Source organism: Loxodonta africana, chromosome 22 (genome assembly GCF_030014295.1).
Source record: "Loxodonta africana isolate mLoxAfr1 chromosome 22, mLoxAfr1.hap2, whole genome shotgun sequence".
Lineage (NCBI taxonomy): Eukaryota > Metazoa > Chordata > Mammalia > Proboscidea > Elephantidae > Loxodonta > Loxodonta africana.
In genome coordinates this window covers 66919024-66939321 of record NC_087363.1, presented here as the reverse complement: position 1 = coordinate 66939321, position 20298 = coordinate 66919024, and the positions used below count along the sequence as shown (strand labels likewise).

General features: G+C 44.1%; 1 protein-coding gene and 1 long non-coding RNA gene across 16 annotated transcripts in view; both read left to right on the top strand.

Annotated features, from left to right (window-relative positions):
• The first annotated feature begins 3721 nt into the window (after positions 1-3721).
• KMT2C (lysine methyltransferase 2C) overlaps positions 3722-20298 on the top strand; it is a 395919-nt gene continuing 379342 nt past the window's right edge. For all 14 annotated transcript variants that reach the window (XM_064275087.1, XM_064275080.1, XM_064275084.1 and 11 more), the window contains exon 1: positions 3722-4098. In XM_064275087.1, the coding sequence (XP_064131157.1) occupies positions 3938-4098 (161 nt within the window). In that variant the 5' untranslated portion in view covers positions 3722-3937. The remainder of the gene's footprint in view (positions 4099-20298) is intronic.
• Positions 4339-18410, top strand: LOC111750612 (uncharacterized). Of its 2 annotated transcripts, none has more exons than XR_010319073.1 (2): positions 4339-4626; positions 16815-18410. It is a non-coding gene; the product is annotated as an uncharacterized LOC111750612 (long non-coding RNA). The 2 variants fall into 2 exon arrangements; XR_002785726.2 differs by lacking the exon at positions 4339-4626 and adding an exon at positions 4633-13933.

The window sequence follows — 20298 nt, the reverse complement described above, 5'->3', positions numbered from 1 at the left end:
AGCCCACTGTCGCTGTCTATTGCTATCTTGTGCTTGTATTCAGTGTTCACTTCTTCTACCGGGTCTAGGAGGTTCTCATTCCTTGGTCCAAAGGACAATCTCTGCTCCAGACTCTTCTTTTTGATGCACCTCTGTGGGCTTGGCCTTAATACTCAATTTCAAGGCATGGCCCTCCCACCAGGACCACGAACTGACCAATCCCCTTGGTGAACTGTAAGTTACTCAGTTTGCATAGTAACCTGACCAATCCCTTAGAAGATTGTGGCCCATCGAATATTTTTGTGGGAGTCACAAGACCATGTCTAGAAAGGCCATATAAAAGCGATTCATTGTACTGCAACAACCTTCCATCCTAACCTTCTGACATTTTAAATATTTTAATACATATGTTTTCTGATTATAAGAGTGCTACACCAACTCCAAAAGGTCCAAGTATTTTAAAAAACATTATAGGAACTCCCTTGTAATCTGACCCTTTAGCCAGTTAATCACTACTAACAGTTTGTTACCTGTGTACCATATTTTTTTTTAAAAAATGCGTATTTAACATGTGTACTTATTAGAAAGTAAACATTTTAATTTTTTTGGTGTTTGGTCCTCCTGCCAGATGCTTAATGCCCTTCTGACTTTTATAATTTAGAGGAACCTCAGCCACCTGCCTCCTGGGCTTTTGCCAGTGTGGTCTCAGAGCAGTGCAATTTGGATGACTGAGTTGGAAAAACCTTTGGGAAACCTTTATTTATGTACTCCTTAAACCCTTCCTCAGATCCTGGGTTGTATTTTCTTTGCTCTGCTCATGATAACTTCATGCCAAAGAGCCTGCTATCAGTCCTTTTAAAACAGATCCCAACTCCCCTTCTGCTTACTGTAGCCAAAGAAATGCAGCCAAAGAAAAAGGCCAGGTTTACTCACCTTTCAACATGTTTTATCTTTCCAGAAGCGTCACAGCAAAAATCTTTATTTCTGTCCTGCCGTTTACTCTACCCACTTGTTCTCTTCTCAGTCCCTTCTTGTTTTCTTTTAAAAGTTGTCTCCAGTAGGATTGACTTGCAACTATGTGTATCCCACACTTACATTCTCCTAAGTGCTGAAGAAGTACACTGAATTACCCTGATGTACAATTTGGTGAAACTCACAGAATATGAGACTTGAAGTTGGAAATGGCTGTTGTAATTTTCAATATTGGACACAGAAAAATATATGGATCAACAGTCCACTTTTTGAATGTGTATTTTCTTTAAAGGGCAATGCGCAGAAAAAATGAAAAAGAAAGGGTGAATTTTAATGTTTGTACTTAATAAATTTTAAATATATCACTTCATAAATTTATTATTAGTCATTCACGTATATGTTGTCTATGTATAATACACAGGTGTTTTTAATTTATAGTTTGCATTCACCAAGCCAGCTTCTCCCAAAACTCAAACAGCCCTTGGTTGTAAAATTCAGAAAACTTAAAGAAGCCGATAGGGATTAAACTCTGAAAACTTCAAATGGCTGTCTTAAAATATTCCTCATTTCAGCCATTTTAAAGCTATGCTTTTAGCCATAATAGACTTTGGAAATCAAAGTGTGTGTATTTTGTCCAAATCGAAAGCCACATTCAATATGTATCCTGGCTATTGGGATTATGGGAAGGCAAAAGACATCCCTAGAAAAATCAGGATATTATTTTTACCTCATACTAAAACTGTGTTGTTCTGAAGACTGAAACGAATCATGATCAGAAAGCGTCTAGCAGTGCCAGGCCCAGAGTAGATGCTAATTAAATGATTCTTTACAACAATCCTTTCTCAAGTGGTTCAGAGGTCTGAATATTTTCCCTAGTTCAAATCTACAATTTTTTCACTGCCACGTATTAATCAATAGTGGATGGAAAGGAAAGCACAGAATAAAACATTGTCCAAGTGTTACCTCTGGATTAAATACAGAAACACGTAACTGTTATACCTTAGAAAATGTACATTTCACTTTCTAATTCTAGTCCCATTTTTTAAACCATTTTTAGGTAGCGTAGAAATGCTTCGATTTTTGTGCCTTCATCACAAATCACCGAAGGTTAAAATCAAGTTGTTGGATGTTTATCGGTTTATTCCAACTTTAAACATTTTATTCCTCGAGATAACATTGTTTTGTCTGCCTTGCGGCTTTATAAGCCCTTTCTGGATTAAAAAAATGACTTTATAATACGAAACTATAACTGGAATTGGATAGTGAAGTTGTGCTCCATTTCTTTTTCTCCACAGACGGGCATTAAAACGAAAAAAAAAATGATGTATATGAAGGCGGTAACGTCGCCTATGTCATCTCTACACTCATTGTGTATGTCGGGTAGATAGAAAAGGGAAAGAAACGCAGTGAGTGTCTGTGTGCGGGAGGCAGAGAGCGCTGCCATCGCGTCAGGGTTTTTCTATATGACTGTATTTTGGAGCGTTTACAAAGCTCTCCTTTCTCTCTCCGGTATTTTCTGGATCCAGATCCCGGAGATTCGCATCCGCAACTTGGCTCTCTCCCGAGCCGGAGCCGGGGCCGGAGCCGGGGCCGGAGCCGGGGCCCGAGCCGGAGCCCGAGCCGGAGCCCGAACCGGAGCCCCAGCCCGAGCCCCAGCCCGAGCCCCAGCCCGAGCCCCAGCCCGAGCCCCAGCCCGAGCCCGAGCGCCGGCTGTGGCCTCGGCTGCCGCGTCAGAGGAGGGAGGGAGACCTGGGGGACGGGGGAGGGGGCGGGGGAGGGGGTGGGGTAGCCGGGAGGGGGGAGGGGAGGCGGGGGAGGGGCGGTGAGGTCACGGCGCGGCGGCGCGTCCGCGGGGGACAGGAGCGCGCAGGCGCGGAGCGAGCTCTGTGAGTGGCCGCGGCGGCGCGCGGGGGGGCGAGGGGGGGAGGCCCCGGAAGGGGGTGGGGGAGCGGGGACGTCGAGGCAGGGCTGTGTGGGCGAGACGGCGGCGAGTTTGAGAGGTCCGTGGTGCGTGTCGCGCGGGGGAGAGACCGCAGCGCAGCCCCGGCGTACGCCACGGTGGTGCGCGTGTGTGGTACACGCGAGCAACACAACTTCCTTCTGCCCTCTCCTGGGGGCGAGCGAGTGTGTGAGAAAGAGCGAGTGCGAGCCAGCGTGTGAGAGCGGCGTGTGTGTGTGAGCGAGTGTGTGCTGTGAGCGTGAGTGTGAGAGCGCGAGGCTGCGAGAGCGAGGCGCCCGCCCTGAGGGAGAAAGCCCGGAGCCCACAACAACTGGAGCAGCTGTCAAAACTTCGCCGCCTCGCGCCGCCGCCGCCCCCCGGGGCCCACGGCGGGGAGGGGCGGCGGCGGGAGGGGCAGGCCGGGTGGCAGCGCCCCCGCTCCCCGCCCCCGCTCCCCGCCCGCGCTCCCCGCCCGGGCCCCCGCTCCCCGCCCGGGCCCCCGCTCCCCGCCCGGGCCCCCGCCCGCCCGCCCGCCCGCCCGCGCTCCCCGCCTCGGCCCCCGCCGCCTCCCTGCCGCGGGCGGCGCCTGGGGGAGGGCGGCGGGCGGAGCCCCGGGGTCGAGCCGGCGCCCGCCCCCCTGCCCCCGCCCCCGCCCCCGGCCCCCGCCCGGCTCCCCCGCCCCCGGCCCCGGCCCCGCCCGCGCCCTCCCGCCCGCCCGCCCGCAGCCCCCTCCCTGGCGGCCCCTCCCCGCGCGCCCGCCCCCCGCCCCGCCCGCCCGCGGCCCGCGGCCCCTCGCCCGGCCCCCGCCGGCCCCTGCGCGCCGAGTGCGCGCGCCCGCGTGTGGATGTGTGTGAGTGCGCGTCCTGCTCGCTCCATGTTGCCTCCTCGCCCGGTACCTGCGGCTGCTCCCCGGGCTGCGGGAGATGCGAGAGGCTGAGCCGGGGAGGAGGAACCAGAGCAGCAGCGGCGGCGGCGGCGGCGGCGGCGGCGGCGGGAGGAGCCCCCGGGAGGAGGGCCGGGATCCATGTGTCTTTCCTGGTGACTAGGATGTCGTCGGAGGAGGACCGGAGCGCGGAGCAGCCGCAGCCGCCGCCACCACCCCCCGAGGAGCCCGGAGCCCCGGCCCCGAGCCCCGCAGCCGCAGACAAAAGACCTCGGGGCCGGCCTCGCAAAGATGGCGCTTCCCCTTTCCAGAGAGCCAGAAAGAAGTAAGTTGAGTGCGAGGGAGCGCGGCCGGGAGCCAGCCCCGGCGCCGCGGCGGAGCTGTCACCGCACCCGGCCGCCGCCGCCCGCCCGCGCCCCCGCCGCCGCCGCCGCCGCGCCCCCCGCCCGCCGCCGCCGCCGCCGCCCGCCGCCGCCGGGGTGGGGGCGGGGAGCGGCCGGGCGCTGTCGGCACCCTGGCGCTGCCGCGGGGCCCCCACGCCTCGCCCGCCGCCCACCGCGCTGCGCCCCTCGCCGCCCGGCCCGGGAGCGGCCGCAGCTCGCCCTGCCAAATAAGGCTCCGCTCGGGCGCTGGGCGCCGCGACACTTTACTTTTTACTTTGGCCTCGTCGGTGTGTGTGCTCCGTGCGGCTTTTAGGGGAAATTTCTCGTCGGTTTGGCTTGGCCTAAGTGGATCGTCCAGGAAAACAGACGCAGCGCCGAGGCGTCCCCGGGTGGTGCCCTCGGCGGGTCGGTCCCCAACTACGGAGCCGCCGGCTCTCGGGAAACTCGTAGCTGTCAAACGCCTGGGCCAGGTGGGCTTGGGCCCCGGTGGGGGGGCGAGAAGAAGGCGGAGGGCTGGCGCTGGTTTTCTTTGTCAGCCGGGCGTTCCTTCAACTTTTCCGGATCGCAAACCTGTATTTTCACCCTTTAATGTGAATTTAGGAAGACAGTTGACGTCTCCGTCCCCCCTCCCCGCACACACCCAGGTCCGCGCTGCTCAGCAGCCAAAGCCCAGCGCGGTGTGACCACACGGCTGAAGGTGAAGCAGTGCCTGAAGTTTGGGAAGCGTCGCCAGCCTTCCCACACCAGGCAGGATATCGGGAGCACATTGATTCGGATAGAATACAGATGGAAGTGGTGCCCAACTTACCCTGAAGTAGTAACTCCTGACGATTTCTGGGTTAGGAGCAGGTTTTGTTTCTGAACGTAGGTTAGGAATGTATGCCTCCTTTTTTTAGATCACCAGAAATTAGAAATGTCTTTTTAAAAATGGTTACACGGCCACTTTGTCTGTAAAGGAGGAAGCCCGTTTTAGTGCCAGCTTTTTAGTGCTCAGCTATTGTGGCTTTCTGGTGTGCTCTGGGAGATCTGTGAATGCCCCACAAAGTTGTGGAATGGCGTGTACAGGATCGTCATTTCATTCTGTGAGGTTCTCACTGAACTGTTGTAGTGGAAGGGGCGCTGGGAAGTGGAGGAAAGCAGTTTCTTCGGTTTGGGTGCGTTCATTTAGTAATAGTATGGTTATATTTCGTGATAACTAGTAAAAACAGAATTTACTGAGGCGTAACAAGGCCCGGTTGTGGGAATCCCTTGCAGCCCTTGACCGTATGTGCTTTTTTATCCTTTCATTGTGAAAATGATTCAGGGCCTTGAGCTTGCCTCCATATTTTACTGCCAGCTCTTACCTAGCTATGACAAACCGTGAGGGAAACAAGACGTACAGGATGCGTGCATTATTATATTAGCTTCTTTGTGATACAAAGTTAGGGTTTATTTATTACGCCACTCCTGCTGTAATATAATGTCTGGCATAAAACGTTATTGTTGTTATTACTGTATTAACTGAAATTTGGAGAAGGAAGGTAGAGTTTTAAGTAACTTTAAAACTTTGCCACTTTTTTGTATCCTTCAAAGCAACACCAGTCAAGCCATAGTAGGGTTTTTAATTGATTGCTTTCCGTTTTCACTGTTTGAAAACCATCTCTCGGTGTCTTTTTGAACATTAATTTGGGATTATTGTATGTTTTAGATCTGCATTTAAATTCTTACTCTTTTTTACAGTGGACCTATCCATGTTGTCTTGCCCCTCACCCCATAGGCACGCTTACATGTGCACACGCACACATACTTACATGTGCACACGCACACATACTTACCCTGCTGTTGGAATGAGCTCATTTGTGTTAGCACAGCTTTAGGATGCAGTGGAGAAAAGGTTCATTTAGGGTATTACCATTTTATAAAAGCGTGAATTTTTTTCTCTCATATTATGAATGAAGGAAAAGGTGGCCCTTTGAGAATTTAAAAAATTTTCACAGAATGACACAAACCCAACACTGTAAAAACATCAAAACTTTGGGAAATGTTTAGAAAAATTCTAAATTTTAAGTTTTTTTCTTTAGCTTTGGAAAGTAGTATGGCGTTCCTTATAAGAAAGCAAAGTCTAGCAGTAACTCTGATGGTTCTAAACTTTTTAGTGAATTCTTTGAAATTAGATTTGTCTTTTGAAGGGAATGGAATCTCCAATTGCTTTAGAAACATGTAAATGGAAACTAATATGTGAAATGGAAACCCAAGGGAAGGTTTTTCAATTGTGTGTCTCTACACGGTGTTAGGATTCATGCAGTAAAGACCCTGTAGTTAGCTGGGTATTGAAGACCCGGAAAGTGAAACTGATACGTAACGTGATTTCTTATAAGGAATTAGAAATGTAAATTAGGTTTTTAATGGCCGAAATTATGTGAAATGAGAAATAATTCACCAAAGAAATGAAAATTAATATTTTTTTTGAAATGTAAGGAAAATAATTTAAAATTGTCAGTGATATTTAGGTGATCGCTAATTTAGTGGGTTGTGTTAAGCCAGCGAAGAAGATGCCTCATGACACTGTTATTTTTTAAAGAGGTCCTTGTGTATTTGTTTTTGGTTTAAAAAAAAAAAAAAAAGTAGCTGTTCACTGTTAGCTATCCTTTTCTTCAGTTTGAATGTTTAATAATTAGGTAAATAAATTGGGCATTGTTTTATAGTATTAGATATTTTTAATGTTTTGTTCCATTTTAAAAGTGTAGGTTGTATAGTTATGGGTTTTATATAAACGATGATTACTTTAAAATTATGTGTAAAATCAAGAATTTTGAACTGATGCTATTAATCTTAATGGCAGAGTTTGAAAAGTAGGTATATGGAGGGATTTCCTGTTGTTCAAACATCAAGTGAAACAGTAAAATTTACATTCGTCTGAAAGCTCTCCCAACAGTTAAGACTAATTATTTGGCTATTTGCAGTACTCATAACCTTTACTAGAGGCACAGATCTTAAACCATTGGCAAAAAACGCTCCCGCCACAGAGTAAGCACAAGGGGATTTTAGTAGAGTTAATTATATTCCTGTTAATGTTAGGAAAACTTTGTTGAAGCTTTATTATTATTATTATTTTTACTTCTTACAGTATAAACTTATATACTAATTTGGGAAGCAAAGGGAAGCATCCTGCCATATTTCTTACCAAGTCAACAAAGTCAATGTTAGGGATGGTGTGGGTGTGGAGTGCAGAAGCAGCAGGTGGTGGGGCTAGGGCTTCTGAGGAAGTTTCCTTGGCCCTTTTTGAATAAACTCTTTATACCCTGAACTACTTTCTTTTCAGAGGGCAATTACTATTATTAGAAAGCCACACTGAGCATTATTGTAGAAAAGTTAGGCAGAACCAGTGATGTCATACAAGCAGTCAGCAAAAATAGCTATGCAGCAGGTGAATATTGCCATTCTGTACTGTAAGATCCCTCCCCCAATGCAGTTTCTCATTTCCTGAGCTTTGGATGTGACATAGCCACAGAAGCTATGTGCTGCATTACAGCGCACAGGTTATGGTCAGGTGCTAGCACTATTACTATTTATGCTTTTCCAGATAACGCTAATCCGTACGTTTTATGATCGTAATTCTTAATTTTTTTTTAATTTTTCAAGAAGTTGGATAAATGGAAATTTTCATTAATTCTTGGTCTCTGGCACTTACCAGGTACTGAAATGTTTTAACTTAATTGAAAAACAGGTCCAGGAACGTCAGCCTCTTCTATCTCAGTAGGTTGTTATTTAACCTGACCCTACTGTATTTTGTTGTGCTGTGGGTCTTATTCGTGGGGATTGCGAGTATTTGCAAATACGATGTTTTAATTTAATTAACAATTTTATATTAAATATATTGGTTATTAATCTGTAAAACTTATAAACATGGCATTCCATTTAAATTTAAAAGTAATACAAAAGTTTTATTTTCCTATTCTGAAAATTGTGAGTCAGTAGTTTGCCTGTTATCTCAGTTCATTCCATGATGCCAGATTTGTAGTCAGTTTGCAGGGGTGACAAGGCAAACTGCCCTAAGCCCCCCTGCCCCTTTATTTTTCTTTGGAAAACTTTATGTACCTTATTACTGAGGCCACAATCATTTCTTCTGGCTAAATAGTGGTTGTCCAGCCCTTTATCCCTAAGCCACTTATGGTTATGACGAAGGAACTTCCATGATACCTTACTGCCTTCCAAAATGAAAATGGTCAGTTCTTAAAAGAACATCAGGTGCTCTCTCGGCACTCTCGCCTAGGGTGTATGTGAGACCGTGTTGTGATACCTCGTTATGTGATACAGTCTTTAATCTGTGTGATGTCGGGCTGAGCATAATTTTTGGCTGCCATGAAATAAACTTAATCAATTTCTGTGCTCGTGTTTCTCTTTAAGTTTTTCCTGTATTGTTTTGGCCATCTTTATCTTTTAATTTCAACAAGCTGATTAGTCCCTTTCTCCTCTCTTTTATAATTTTCTTTATTGTGTTTGTGCTGCAGCGGCTATTTTCAGAACTTCTTGACAGCATGAATTGCAGAAGTTATGGAGTGAAATGGGGATGGTTTCTTTCTTTCTTTCTTTCTTTTTTTGTCGCGGCCTGCATATAAATGTATGCTGGTGGTTAGTGTGAAAAATATAGTAGAAAGACCAGTCTTGAATTTGGAATTGGAGGTGTCAGTATTTATTTTCAGAATTTGAAGGACTTAAGAGCACGAGTTAAGCAGGAATGACACAGCTATTTTTGCACTTTCTTTGCAATTTAGAAAAAGCCTCATGTAAAAGATAGGAAAGTTGTCTTACTTTGCTTTTGCTGATAACTTTATGATGATAGCAACTATGTATGATGCACAAATGCTGAAATTGTTCTAAGAAGTCTTATGCTTTTCATACTCTTACATAATTTTTAGATCTTTAATTTGGGATATGCTGCTCAAAGAGTATGCAAGTACTAAATATATACTGGTATGGACAATCAACTCTGTGGAAGAAGGGTTCCCTGTAGTACACGGGGGTCTACAAAGACTTGGAGGAAGTAGTACATGAATTAGACCTTGAAGGAGTTGGTGAGTTTTAACTAGGTAGATTGAGAAGACAGAGAGTGTGTGTTCTGGGGGAGCAATAGGAATAAAATTATAGTACAGTGTTTTCCCCATGGAGTGTGACTAGAGCAGAGGCTTAGTGTAGGGGTTGGGGCCAAACTGTGGTGGCTCTTGAATGCCATGCTAATGAGCTTTGGCTTTATCCTATAGTCCAGGGGTTATAGACTGTTTACAGGGCCAGGCAGGGAACTTAAACAAGTTAGTTGCAGGCTGCTTGTAAGATCATAAAGACAGCTGACACCTAGGGCCTTGGGTTAGAGAGAAAAATGAACAGTCTAGAGAGTCCTAAGAGACTATTGCTTTGTGAGAATGTGGTCTTTTGTTTCTAGATACTCTGAATTTTCAACAGAGGCTGGAAACTTGAATTTTTGTATGAAATCTCTCAACTTCCAACTAATTAAAATTTAAAGCACTTTTTGGGCCTATAGCTGTGGGCCAGGTTTGATCTGTTGGGCCACCAGTGGGCTACAGGTCGTCAACCTCTTCTTTATGCCCTGGTTATTTTACTTTATTTTTTTAAATTAAGATTTTAAAAGTAAATATTTGCAAACTTTCCGAGGAACCTAAGTAAATTATTTTGTATTCTGTGTAGCATTTTATACAGTTGAATGTATATAGTCAAATACTTGGTGGTTTGATGATGGCTGTCTAGGAGATAAACCAAAACCATTGCTATCAAGTTAATTCTGACTCATAGCAACCCTATGGGACAGAGTAGAACTGCCCCATAGGGTTTCCAAGGCTGTAGTCTTTACAGAAGCAGAATGCCACATCTTTTCCCCACATTGTAGCTCTAGTAATAATATGAAGAATGGAGTTACCTGGAGGCAGAGATAAATAGGCTGTTATAGTAGTCAAGGTGTGAGGTGATCACGGCAGAGGGTAGATTGTTGGGAGTGAGGATGGAAAGGAAGAGAGATTCAGTCACTGCAGAGGAGGAATTTTGAAGTTCCTCGCATAGATATCTGGAAGATAGAAATGTTTGGGAGCACTTGGACATGTAGGGTTGGAGCTCAGGAGCTAGATTGGGGTAGGTGATTAAAGATGTGGGTAACCCGAAATTGTTGTGAATGGGGAGAGACCGGGGGAGATAGTGAAAGGATTAGGATGCTTATTACTCTTACCATTACGAGATGAGGGGGAAAAAAGAATATCCAGAAAAATGAGAAAAGAAATTAGAATATATGCTTGGCAGAAATGGGCATGTATGTATGTATGTATAAAGATGCTTATGGAAACAGCATTACTCAGAGAGAAAAGGTGACAACAGCAAAACGTCCCTCAGTGGACTAGTGTGCAGTTCCCATGGAGACAGAGCGGTAGGTAGGCCCCTGAATGCTGAAGTGGGAGAATGTCGGTGATAACTCATTGGGAAGAAGGTTTCCCAAAAGTTGTGCAGCAGGAAGTTAGCATTAACTGTTTTGTAAAAAGCACAAAAACCCCAGCTACTTACATGTTTTTGGCATAGAAACAATTCGGGAGGGTACGTGATACCAACACTTCTGGGAAGACTGTCCTTCTGTGTGTCTGTCTATGCGTCCAGTAATTGAAAACTCTAATCTCACAACTCTGATTTTACAAACGAGATTCTGGAGCCAAGACTACCTGGGTTCAAACCCAGGCTTCTCTTCTTAATAATTTGTTTACCTCAGGCAACTTATATACCTTTTTTTGTGCCTTGGTTGCCTCATCTGGAAAGTGGACATAGTAGTATGCCTAATTTAGAGTTGTCGTGAGGATTAAATGAGTTTATATGTGTGTAGAACTTAGAACAGTGTCTGGCACGAGCTAAGTGCTATTGTCAGTATTGACTACTATTGTTATCATCGTCTTGCCACTCTCATCAATTATTATCAATCAAGTGGTTGCCTGAGCTTGTGGAGCTCGTTAGTGACAGACATGTGACGATGAGGTGCCAAACTCTCTCTAAAAATGCCGTGACATAAAATAATATAGTGATTATTGGGGGGAAAATAAAGATTTCCTTTCCATACTGATGCCCCTGATAAGAGAAAAAGAACAATATAAAAACGCTAGGTCAGTAGAAATCTGTATAGAATGGTTTTCGTTATGAGTAACACACGAAGAACAACCAAAGCAATTCCTTAGACGATGTATATGTAGTGATGTTATTACAAAATCATTTTTAAAAATTTCATTACCCAAACCTATAAATGTTATAGTGGGTCTTTTTATGTTACAACTCTGCTGACCACGGTTGTATTAGTAGGTCTCCCTAAATGAGACCGATTATTAGGTGGTTTTAAAATGATTTCTTATGTTTTTTTAACTGGGTAACTTTTAAAATTTTTTTATTGTACTTTAGATGAAGGTTTACAGAGCAACCTAGTTTCTTATGATGCAGTTAGTACACACATTGTTCTATGACATTGGCTAACAACCCCATGACAGATCAGCACTCTCCCTTCTCAACCCTGGGTTCCCTATTACCAGCTTTCCTATTCCCCCCTGCCTTTCAGTCCCTGCCCGAGGGCTGGTGCACCCCTTAAGGCTTGTTTTGTTCAATCTTTGGCTGAAGGGTGAACCTCAGGAGTAACTTCATTACTTAGCTGAAAGGGTGTCTGGGAGTCATACTCTCGGGGTTTCTTCAGTCTCTGTCAGGCCACCAAGCCTGGTCTTTCTTTTTGAGTTAGAATTTTGTTCTGCATTTTTCTCCAGCTCTGTCCTGGACTTTCTATTGTGATTCCTTTCAGAGCAGTTAGCAGTGGTAGCCGGGCCCTGTCTTGTTGTACTGGACTCAGTCTGGTGGAGGCCGTGGTAGACGTGGTCCATTAGTCCTTTGGACTAATCTTTCCCTTGTATCTTTAGTTGTCTTCATTCTTCCTTACTCCGGAAGGGGTGAGAACAGTGGAGTATCCTAGGTGGCTGCTCACAGGCTTTTAAGACCCCAGACACTACTCAACCAAGGTAGAGTGTAGAGCATATTCTTTATAAACTACGTTATGCCAGTTGAGCTAGATATTCCCCGAGATCATGGTCCCCACAGCCCTCAGCCCTTTACAGGTAACTTTTAGTCTTTACACCTCACTGTAACCATTTGCGTGAGAAGCAACATAGTTGATGGTTTATGGTAAAGTCTGTGTGGTTTTGTTCTTAACTCCTTCTTTTAGTGGAGGCTAGCAAAAACACTTCCTTAGTTTCCTGATTGTTGGGATTCTGATAGCATGCACTATATGTTGGGAGTAAGCACCCAATTGATTATAAAATAACAGAATGAAATATAACCATATTCTTTACCTTAAAGCTCTTACTAGTGGATCTGTCCTGCCAGAGTTGAAGCATTTGATTATTGTGACCAAGTTTTTCGTCATATCAGATTTATGTGTGCGTAGTTTTTTTTTTTTTTAGAGTTATAGAATATTAAAAGTAGACTTAAATTCTATTATATATATTCGGAATTCTGTTTTTGTATAACTCTACACGTATTAAATATATTATATAGAAGTAGAGTTCGGAATTCAAAGGATATTTACTACAAACACTTATTTTACAGATAGGCAAGAGAGATTATAGCATGCTAGAGGTCAAATATCAAAGTGTTACCCGTATAGTAAATAAAGAGGGAATAGTAGACTATTGTATTAATGACTCCCACGAACCATGGCTGCTGGTATTCATGCAGTTGCATAGTTGCCTCCCTTGATATCTTGGCTAGCCCTGTGACTTAGGCAGTAGAATGCAGCAGAAATGACATTGTCCAAGTTTTGGACCTAAGTATTGAGAAGGCCTGGAACCCCTGGTGGCATAGTGGTTAAGAGCTGTGGCTCTGCTAACCCAAATGATGGCGGTTGGAATCCACCAGGCACTCCTTGGAAACCCTGTGGGGCAGTTCTGCTCTGTCCTATGGGATCGCTATGAGTCGGGATCGACTCAATGGCAGTGGGTTTGGTTTTTTTTGGTTTGACAGCTTCTACTTTTTCATTCTTGGGAGGCCTGAGTTGCCATGCTGGAAGTTCCCTTACCTGCTGGAGAGACCATGTGGAGAGGGAGGGACCCTGAGACTACATTGAGAGAGAGATCCAGCCCTCCCATTGTCCGCTGAGCACAGCTCCTACTCAGCTTATCTGTTGAATGTAGCCACAAACGTGACCCACCAGCTGAACCAGCACGGATTACAGAATCATGAATAAATACGATGGCGGTGGTTTTAATCTGTTAGGTTTTTGTGATGGTTTATTATATAACAGAAACAAAAACCTTGGTGGCGTAGTGGTTAAGAGTTTGGCTGCTAACCAGGCACTGGTTGGAATCCCTATGGGGCAGTTCTACTCTGTCCTATAGGGTCACTATGTGTTGGAATCGACGGCAGTGGGCTTTCCAAGGACAAAAAAAAATTGAGACAGATGACAAAAATCACTTTTGTTTTATAACTTCTTTTATTGAGATACCTAAATGAGGCTGCCCTCCGACCCTCCACCCTCATTTCCTTAAGGTATTTGGCGTAGATACCAATTTTTATTATTGAAGCCTTTAAATAGTGTTTAAAAATGTAGTTACAATGTATTTAGATAATATGTAATAAAAGAATTATGAACACCAACCCTAAAAAACCTGTCATTTTATTCTTTTGACTTACACAGACATTTCATGTATATTTGGAACACTGTGCACTCTATGTCAGAAGAGATGGGTTCTATCATGGATTGAATTATGTCACCCCAAAAATGTGGGTATCAGTTTGGCTGGACCATGATTCCTGGTACTGTGTGATTTTCCTATATGTTGTAAATCCTGCCTTTATGATGTTAATGAGGGAGGATGGGCAGCAGTTGTGTTAGTGAGGCAGGACTCAGTTTACAAGATTGGATTGTGTCTTGAGGTAATCTCTTGAGATAGAAAAGAAAGAAGCCAACAGAGAGATGGGGGAACCTCATACCACCAAGCACTGGCAGGAGCAGAGCGTGTCCTCTGGAGCTGTGTTCCCTGCATGGAGAAGCTCCTAGTCCAGGGGAAGATTGATGAGAAGGCCAAGAGAGAAAGCCTTCCCCTGGAGCTGACACTCTGAATTTGGACTTTTAGCCTACTTTACTGTGAAGAAATAAAGTTCTCTTTGTTAAAGCCATCCATTTGTGGTATTTCTGTTATAGCAACACTAAGTAACTAAGACAGAATTTGGTACTGGGAGTGAGGTGCTGCTCTAACAGATACCTAAAATGTGGAAGTGGTTTTGAAACTGGATGGATAGAGTTGTGACAGTGGCAGAGGACCAGCACAGCAGAGAACCTGCAGTGGCAGAGAAGCAGCAACAGCAGAGAACCAGCAGCAGCAGAACCAGGAGACCAGCGCAAGACAGCGCTGGAGCCAACTCACAGAGTGAGAGAGCTGACTGCCTGTGTGCAGAAGGCTTCCTGGTGGAGTGGGGTGCCTCCAGGCACTTATCAGTGGAGTTAGGCTTGCTGACCCGTGGAGCCAGAGAGCTGAGTCCCTGTGTGCAGGAGGCTTCCTGGTGGAGTGGGGTGCCTCCGGGCACTTAATTGGTGAAGCTACAGAGCTTTGGAACTCTTGCCCCAGCAGGGCAGATGCAGGTGTGAGGCCCCAGAGCAGAGAGGCCAAGAAACCAGGAAGCACAAGTTGAAGAGATAACACAAGAAGCTGAGCTGCCTCAGTATCAAAAGGTATGCCCAGGACCTCACAGGTTTCAAAGGGTGGAGCCATGGCCTCTGGTGTTTCTAAGGGTGGAGTTGTCACTCAGATGTACTAGGAGAATGGTGCATCTAAAGCTGAGGGAGCAGAGTTGCTGTCCCAGTGGGACTGGAAGGCAGAGATGAAGCCCAGGGCCACGGGGCCTCCACTTAGAATCCAGAGAATGTGGCCAATACCTAGAGTCTTGAGGACAGGGCCATTGTGTAAATGGCCTCAGAGAACCGAGAATTATTTTCAGAGCTTTGAGGGCTAATGTGTTGTGCTGACTTGCTTGTTGCCTGTTATTCCTTCTTTTCCTCCAGTTTTTCCCATTTGTAATGGGAATGTCTAGCTTGTGCCTGTTCTGCCATGGTACCATTGAAAGCAAATAACTCGTGTTCTAGGTTTCACAAATGTAGAGACATTTTTTAATTTTGAACTTGGAGTTAAGACTTTTGTTATGATATGATGGGGTGAATATGTTTTGCATGTTGCAAGGATGTGATTTTCTGGGGGGCCAAAGGGTGTTATGTCATGGATTAAATTATGTCCCCCCAAAAATGTGTGTATCAGTTTGGCTGGGCCACGATTCCCTGTATTGTGTGATTTTCCTATATGTTGCAAATCCTGCCTCTGTGGTGTTAATGAGTGAGGATAGGCTGCAGTTGTGTTAGTGAGGCAGGACTCAATCTACAAGATTGGATTGTGTCTTGAGGCAATCATTTGAGATATAAAAGAAAGAAGCCAGCCGAGAGATGGGGGACGTCATACTGCCAAGAAAGCAGTGCCGGGAGCCGAGTGCGTCCTCAGGACCCGGGTTCCCTGTGTGGGGAAGCTCTTAATCTGGGGGAAGATTGATGAGAAGGCCGACAGAAAGGGAAAGCCTCCCCCTGGAGCTGACACCCTGAATTTGGACTTCTAGCCTACTTTACTGTGAAGAAATAAATTTTTCTTTGTTAAAGCTATCCATTTGTGGTATTTCTGTTATAGCAGCACTAGGTAACTAAGACAGGTTCTATTCCTGGGCCTGCCACTAACTAGCTGTGTGGTCCTGAGTGTATCCGTTAGGATTAGTTTTGTCTTTATGTGCTAGAAAACCCAACAATAATAGTGACTTAAATAGGACTGTTTATTTCTTTTTCACGTAAGTCTGGAGGGTAGGCACTAGGGTTACTAGGGTGTGTCTGCACTGCAAAGTGGTCCGAGACTGGGCTCCTTTTATCTTACAGCTCAAGCCTCTCTAGGGCATGGCCTTTGTCCTCAGATTCCATAGTGGCTACTAGCACCTCAGTCATTACCATTATGACCAGGTTTCATGAAGCAGAATGGAGGGCAAGGAGATAAAGGGTACAGTCCTCCCTTAAGACACCCTTCCAATAAGTACCAGAAGTTTCAGTGTATGGCTAAGTGTAACTGCAACAGAGGCTGCGAACAGAGTCTTTTGTTAAGTACAGGTAGTCCCTGACATACCACCTGGCTCCGTTCCAGTGACTGTGTCATAAGTTGGTTCTGACATAAGTCAAATACCTCATTTTTTTTTTAGTTTTCATTATTATTGTCTTGTATTATCAGTATCTTTATAAATTTGATCATTATTTGCCTTTGGGGTTGGAAACATTGTATATAAACTTACAGATATATTTTAACATTGTATGTAGTGCAGTCGTCCCTTTGTCTGGCGGGGGTTGGTTCCAGGACCCCATGTGGGTACCAAAATCTGCAGGTGTTCAAGTCCCTTATATGCATATAGCCTCCTATATACTTTAAATCATCTCTAGATTACTTATAATACATAATATGTAAATGCTATGTAAATAGTTATAAAGCATATGTAAATAGCACTTTATGCTCCCTCTTAGCCTTTGAAGAATTGCTTTGACCACTTAATTGCTTTTAGGAGCCATTTTTTTTTTTTTTTTTCGCAGAAATGAAGGGTGCACACAACATGAGTAGTGAAAGAACAAGACAGGAGGCGAACCGTGCTCAAACAGCACATGCTGGAGAGAGAGACTGAAATGGTGGGAGGCTACAGCAGGGGACGCCTACGTATCGTTTCATCAGTGTGGATTCAGCGTAGTGCTTGAAGCGCGGCAAATTCACGTTTTGTTTTTTGGAACTTTTTTTTTCTGGATATTTTCCATCTGTGGTTGGTTGAAAGAGTCCAAGAGTGACTTCTGAGGAAGCAGTAGAAGTATTACTTTTGGATAAAGAAGCAAGTAATAGTACCCCTGTGCTTTGTAGTCTTTGTTTATGTGCAGTTACTTCAGTTTTAGTAATCTTTTCATTGAAAATGTATTGTTTTGCTAACTTTTGGACTTGACTTTTTATGCTCTTTAAAAAAAATCCTGAAATTCATTCCATATTTAAGAAGTTTGTAATAAATCTGAGTTCCTACTTTGTACAGAATATTCTTAAAACTAGAAATGAAAGTGATGTCAAGAAATACCCAGCTCCTTTTTATGTATATATCAGAATATCTAGAATATGCTATGCTAACAAATAAACCCAATTCTTAGTGGCTTCATTCGACCAAGATTTGTTTCATATTCATGCTACAAGTTCATCATGGTCTGGCTTGGGAGCTGTGCTCTGCATCTTCTGCGCCCAGGCTGAGGGAGGCTCCATTTCTGTCCTGCCACAATTGTGAAGATAGGAAAAAGAAGGGAACATGGTAGATTGTGCTCTGGCTCTTAAAGACACTGTCCCAAAGTGGTACATTCACCTCTGTTTACATTTCATTGGCTAAGGAAAGTCACATGGCAGCGCCTCACTTCAAGGGTGCAGAGAAGTGAAATCCTGTCATGTTTCTGGAAGGAGAATTAGAAATGTTTGGTGAATAGCATTGATGAATACCACAGAAGGTAACCCTATTTTGGTCCAGAAATTCATATTTGACTTTGGAATATGCTTTACTACCTATAATGTAATATGACTGCCTGGTAGATCATTATACTAGAATGTATTAATTAAAGGGATGTACTTAATAATACTATTAAAAATCAACATTTTCTGGAGGTAGAAGTAATGTCGGAAGCATAGGGCTTTGGGGTCTTGATTCTTTACTTCACATGGAAGGAGAGAAGGAATCAAATTTTAAAATTGCTGTGTAATATTAATGAGATCATAGGTGCCTTACAATCTTTTTTTTTTAGTATGTTCTTAAAACATGTTTTATTCTTAGTCAGATTTACTTTGCTTATTTGTTTTCTTGTAGCCACCTAAAGAAGACACTAGGCAAAAATCAAATCCTTAGTAAGCATCCATTTATATATATTGTACACTGGAGAAATCAAAATAAGATCTGTACTCTTCATTTTCTCATAATCCAGTGCAAAGTATGCAAAATGACAAATTCTCCAATAGAGATGGCACAAGGGGTTGGGGAGGTTTAGAGAGGGAAGAACTTAAGGCAGTGGAATTGAAAGAAAACACCTTAGTTGAATCTTGAAGAATGAATGAAAAAAAAAAAAAAACTTTACTGAAGAGAATGGAAGGAGTGAAGAACTGGCCATTATGTGTTGGACATTTCTTTTTAGTGCTTCACAGAAGTTACTTCATTTGCTACGAATAATTGTTTACAGGTGAAGAAGCCGAGTTTCAGGAAGGTCAGAATTTGAATCCAGATGGGTCTGATTCTGGCCTTTCCTCTTCAAGGAAGTCCATTTCAGTATGAGAGGACTGAGGAAGGGAAAATAAATTGGGATTTTCAATTTTTACTATAGGCAGTAGGGAGCCACTGAAGATTTAAAACCAAAGCGTAACATCTATGTGAGAAAAATAACCCTGGCAGAAACTGGGAAGGTGGTATGGAGGGTGTATATGTGTATGTATAGATTTATATACTCTTTGTTATGTTGTGAGGGTCCAGAATGGGAGCCTCAAACGGGCTACTCTGTTCTTTTCATCAAGAAATAATACTTGCCTAGCTTTCATCTTCAGACGGGTGCTACGCTGGAGGTGCTAACTCACCTATGCCAAGAAATTTGGAAGATAGCTACCTGGCCAGCGGATTGGAAGAGATTCATATTTGTGCCCATTTCAAAGAAAGGTGATCCAACAGAATGCAGAAATTATCAAACAATATCATTAATATCACACACCAGTTAAATTTTTCTGAGGATCATTCAAAAACAGTTGCAGCAGTATATCGACAGGGAACTGCCAGAAATTCAAATCAGATTCAGAAGAGGACATAGAACGAGGGATGCCATTGCTGATGCTAGATCGATCTTGGCTGAAAGCAGAGAATACCAGAAAGGTGTTTACTTGTTTTTTATTGACGGTGCAAAGGCATTCGACTCTGTGGGTCAAAACAAGTTATGGATGATAATGTGAAGAATAGGAGTTCCAGAACACTTAATTGTGCTCATGTGGAATTTGTACGTGGACCAAGAGGCAGTCGTTCAAACAGAGCAAGGAGGTACTGCATGGTTTACAACCAGGAAAGGTGTGCTTCAGGTTTGCATCCTTTCACCATACTTACTCAGTTTGTATGCTGACCAAATAATTCAAGAAGCTGGACTATATGAAGAAGAACATGGCAACGGGGTTGGAGGAAGACTCATTGACAGCCTGCATTATGCAGATGACACAACCCTGCTTGCTGAAAGTGAAGAGGACTTGAATCACCTACTGATGAAGACAAAGACTACAGTCTTAATGTGGATTACATCTCAACATAAAACAAAAATCCTCACAGCTCGACCAGTAAGCAACATCATAATAAATGGAGAAAATGTTGAAGTTTGAAGGATATAATTTTATTTGGATCCACAATGCCCATGGAAGCAGCAGTCAGGAACTCAAACTATGTATTGCATTGGGCAAATCTGCTGCAAAAGACCTCTTTAAAGTGTTCAAAAGCAGAGATGTCACTTTGAGGCCTAAGGCTTGCCTGACCCAAGCCGTGATATTTTCAGTTGCCTCATATCCATGAAAAGCTGGACAATGAATGGGGAAGACTGAAGAAGAATTGATGCCTTTGAATTATGGTGTCGAAGAATATTGAATATACCATGTGCTGCCAGAAGAACGAACAAGTCTGTCTTGGAAGAAATATGACAGGATGTTCCTTGGCAGTGAGGATGGCAAGACTTCGTCTCACGTACTTTGGACGTGTTATCAGGAGATTGAAGAAAGACATTATGCGTGGTAAAGTAGAGGGTCAGCGAAAAAGAGGAAGACCCTCAATGAGATGGATTGACAAAGGGGCTGCATCACTGGGCTCAAATATAACAATCAATGTGAGGATGGCGCAGGACTGGGCAGTGTTTCCTCCTGTTGTACATAGGGTTGGTATGTGTTGCACCTATTCAAGGGCACCTTACAACAACAACGAGCTTTCATCTTCAAATTGTCTGACCTAAAAACTGGAAATGAACTTCAAGATCATCTGTTTCAACGTCTTTG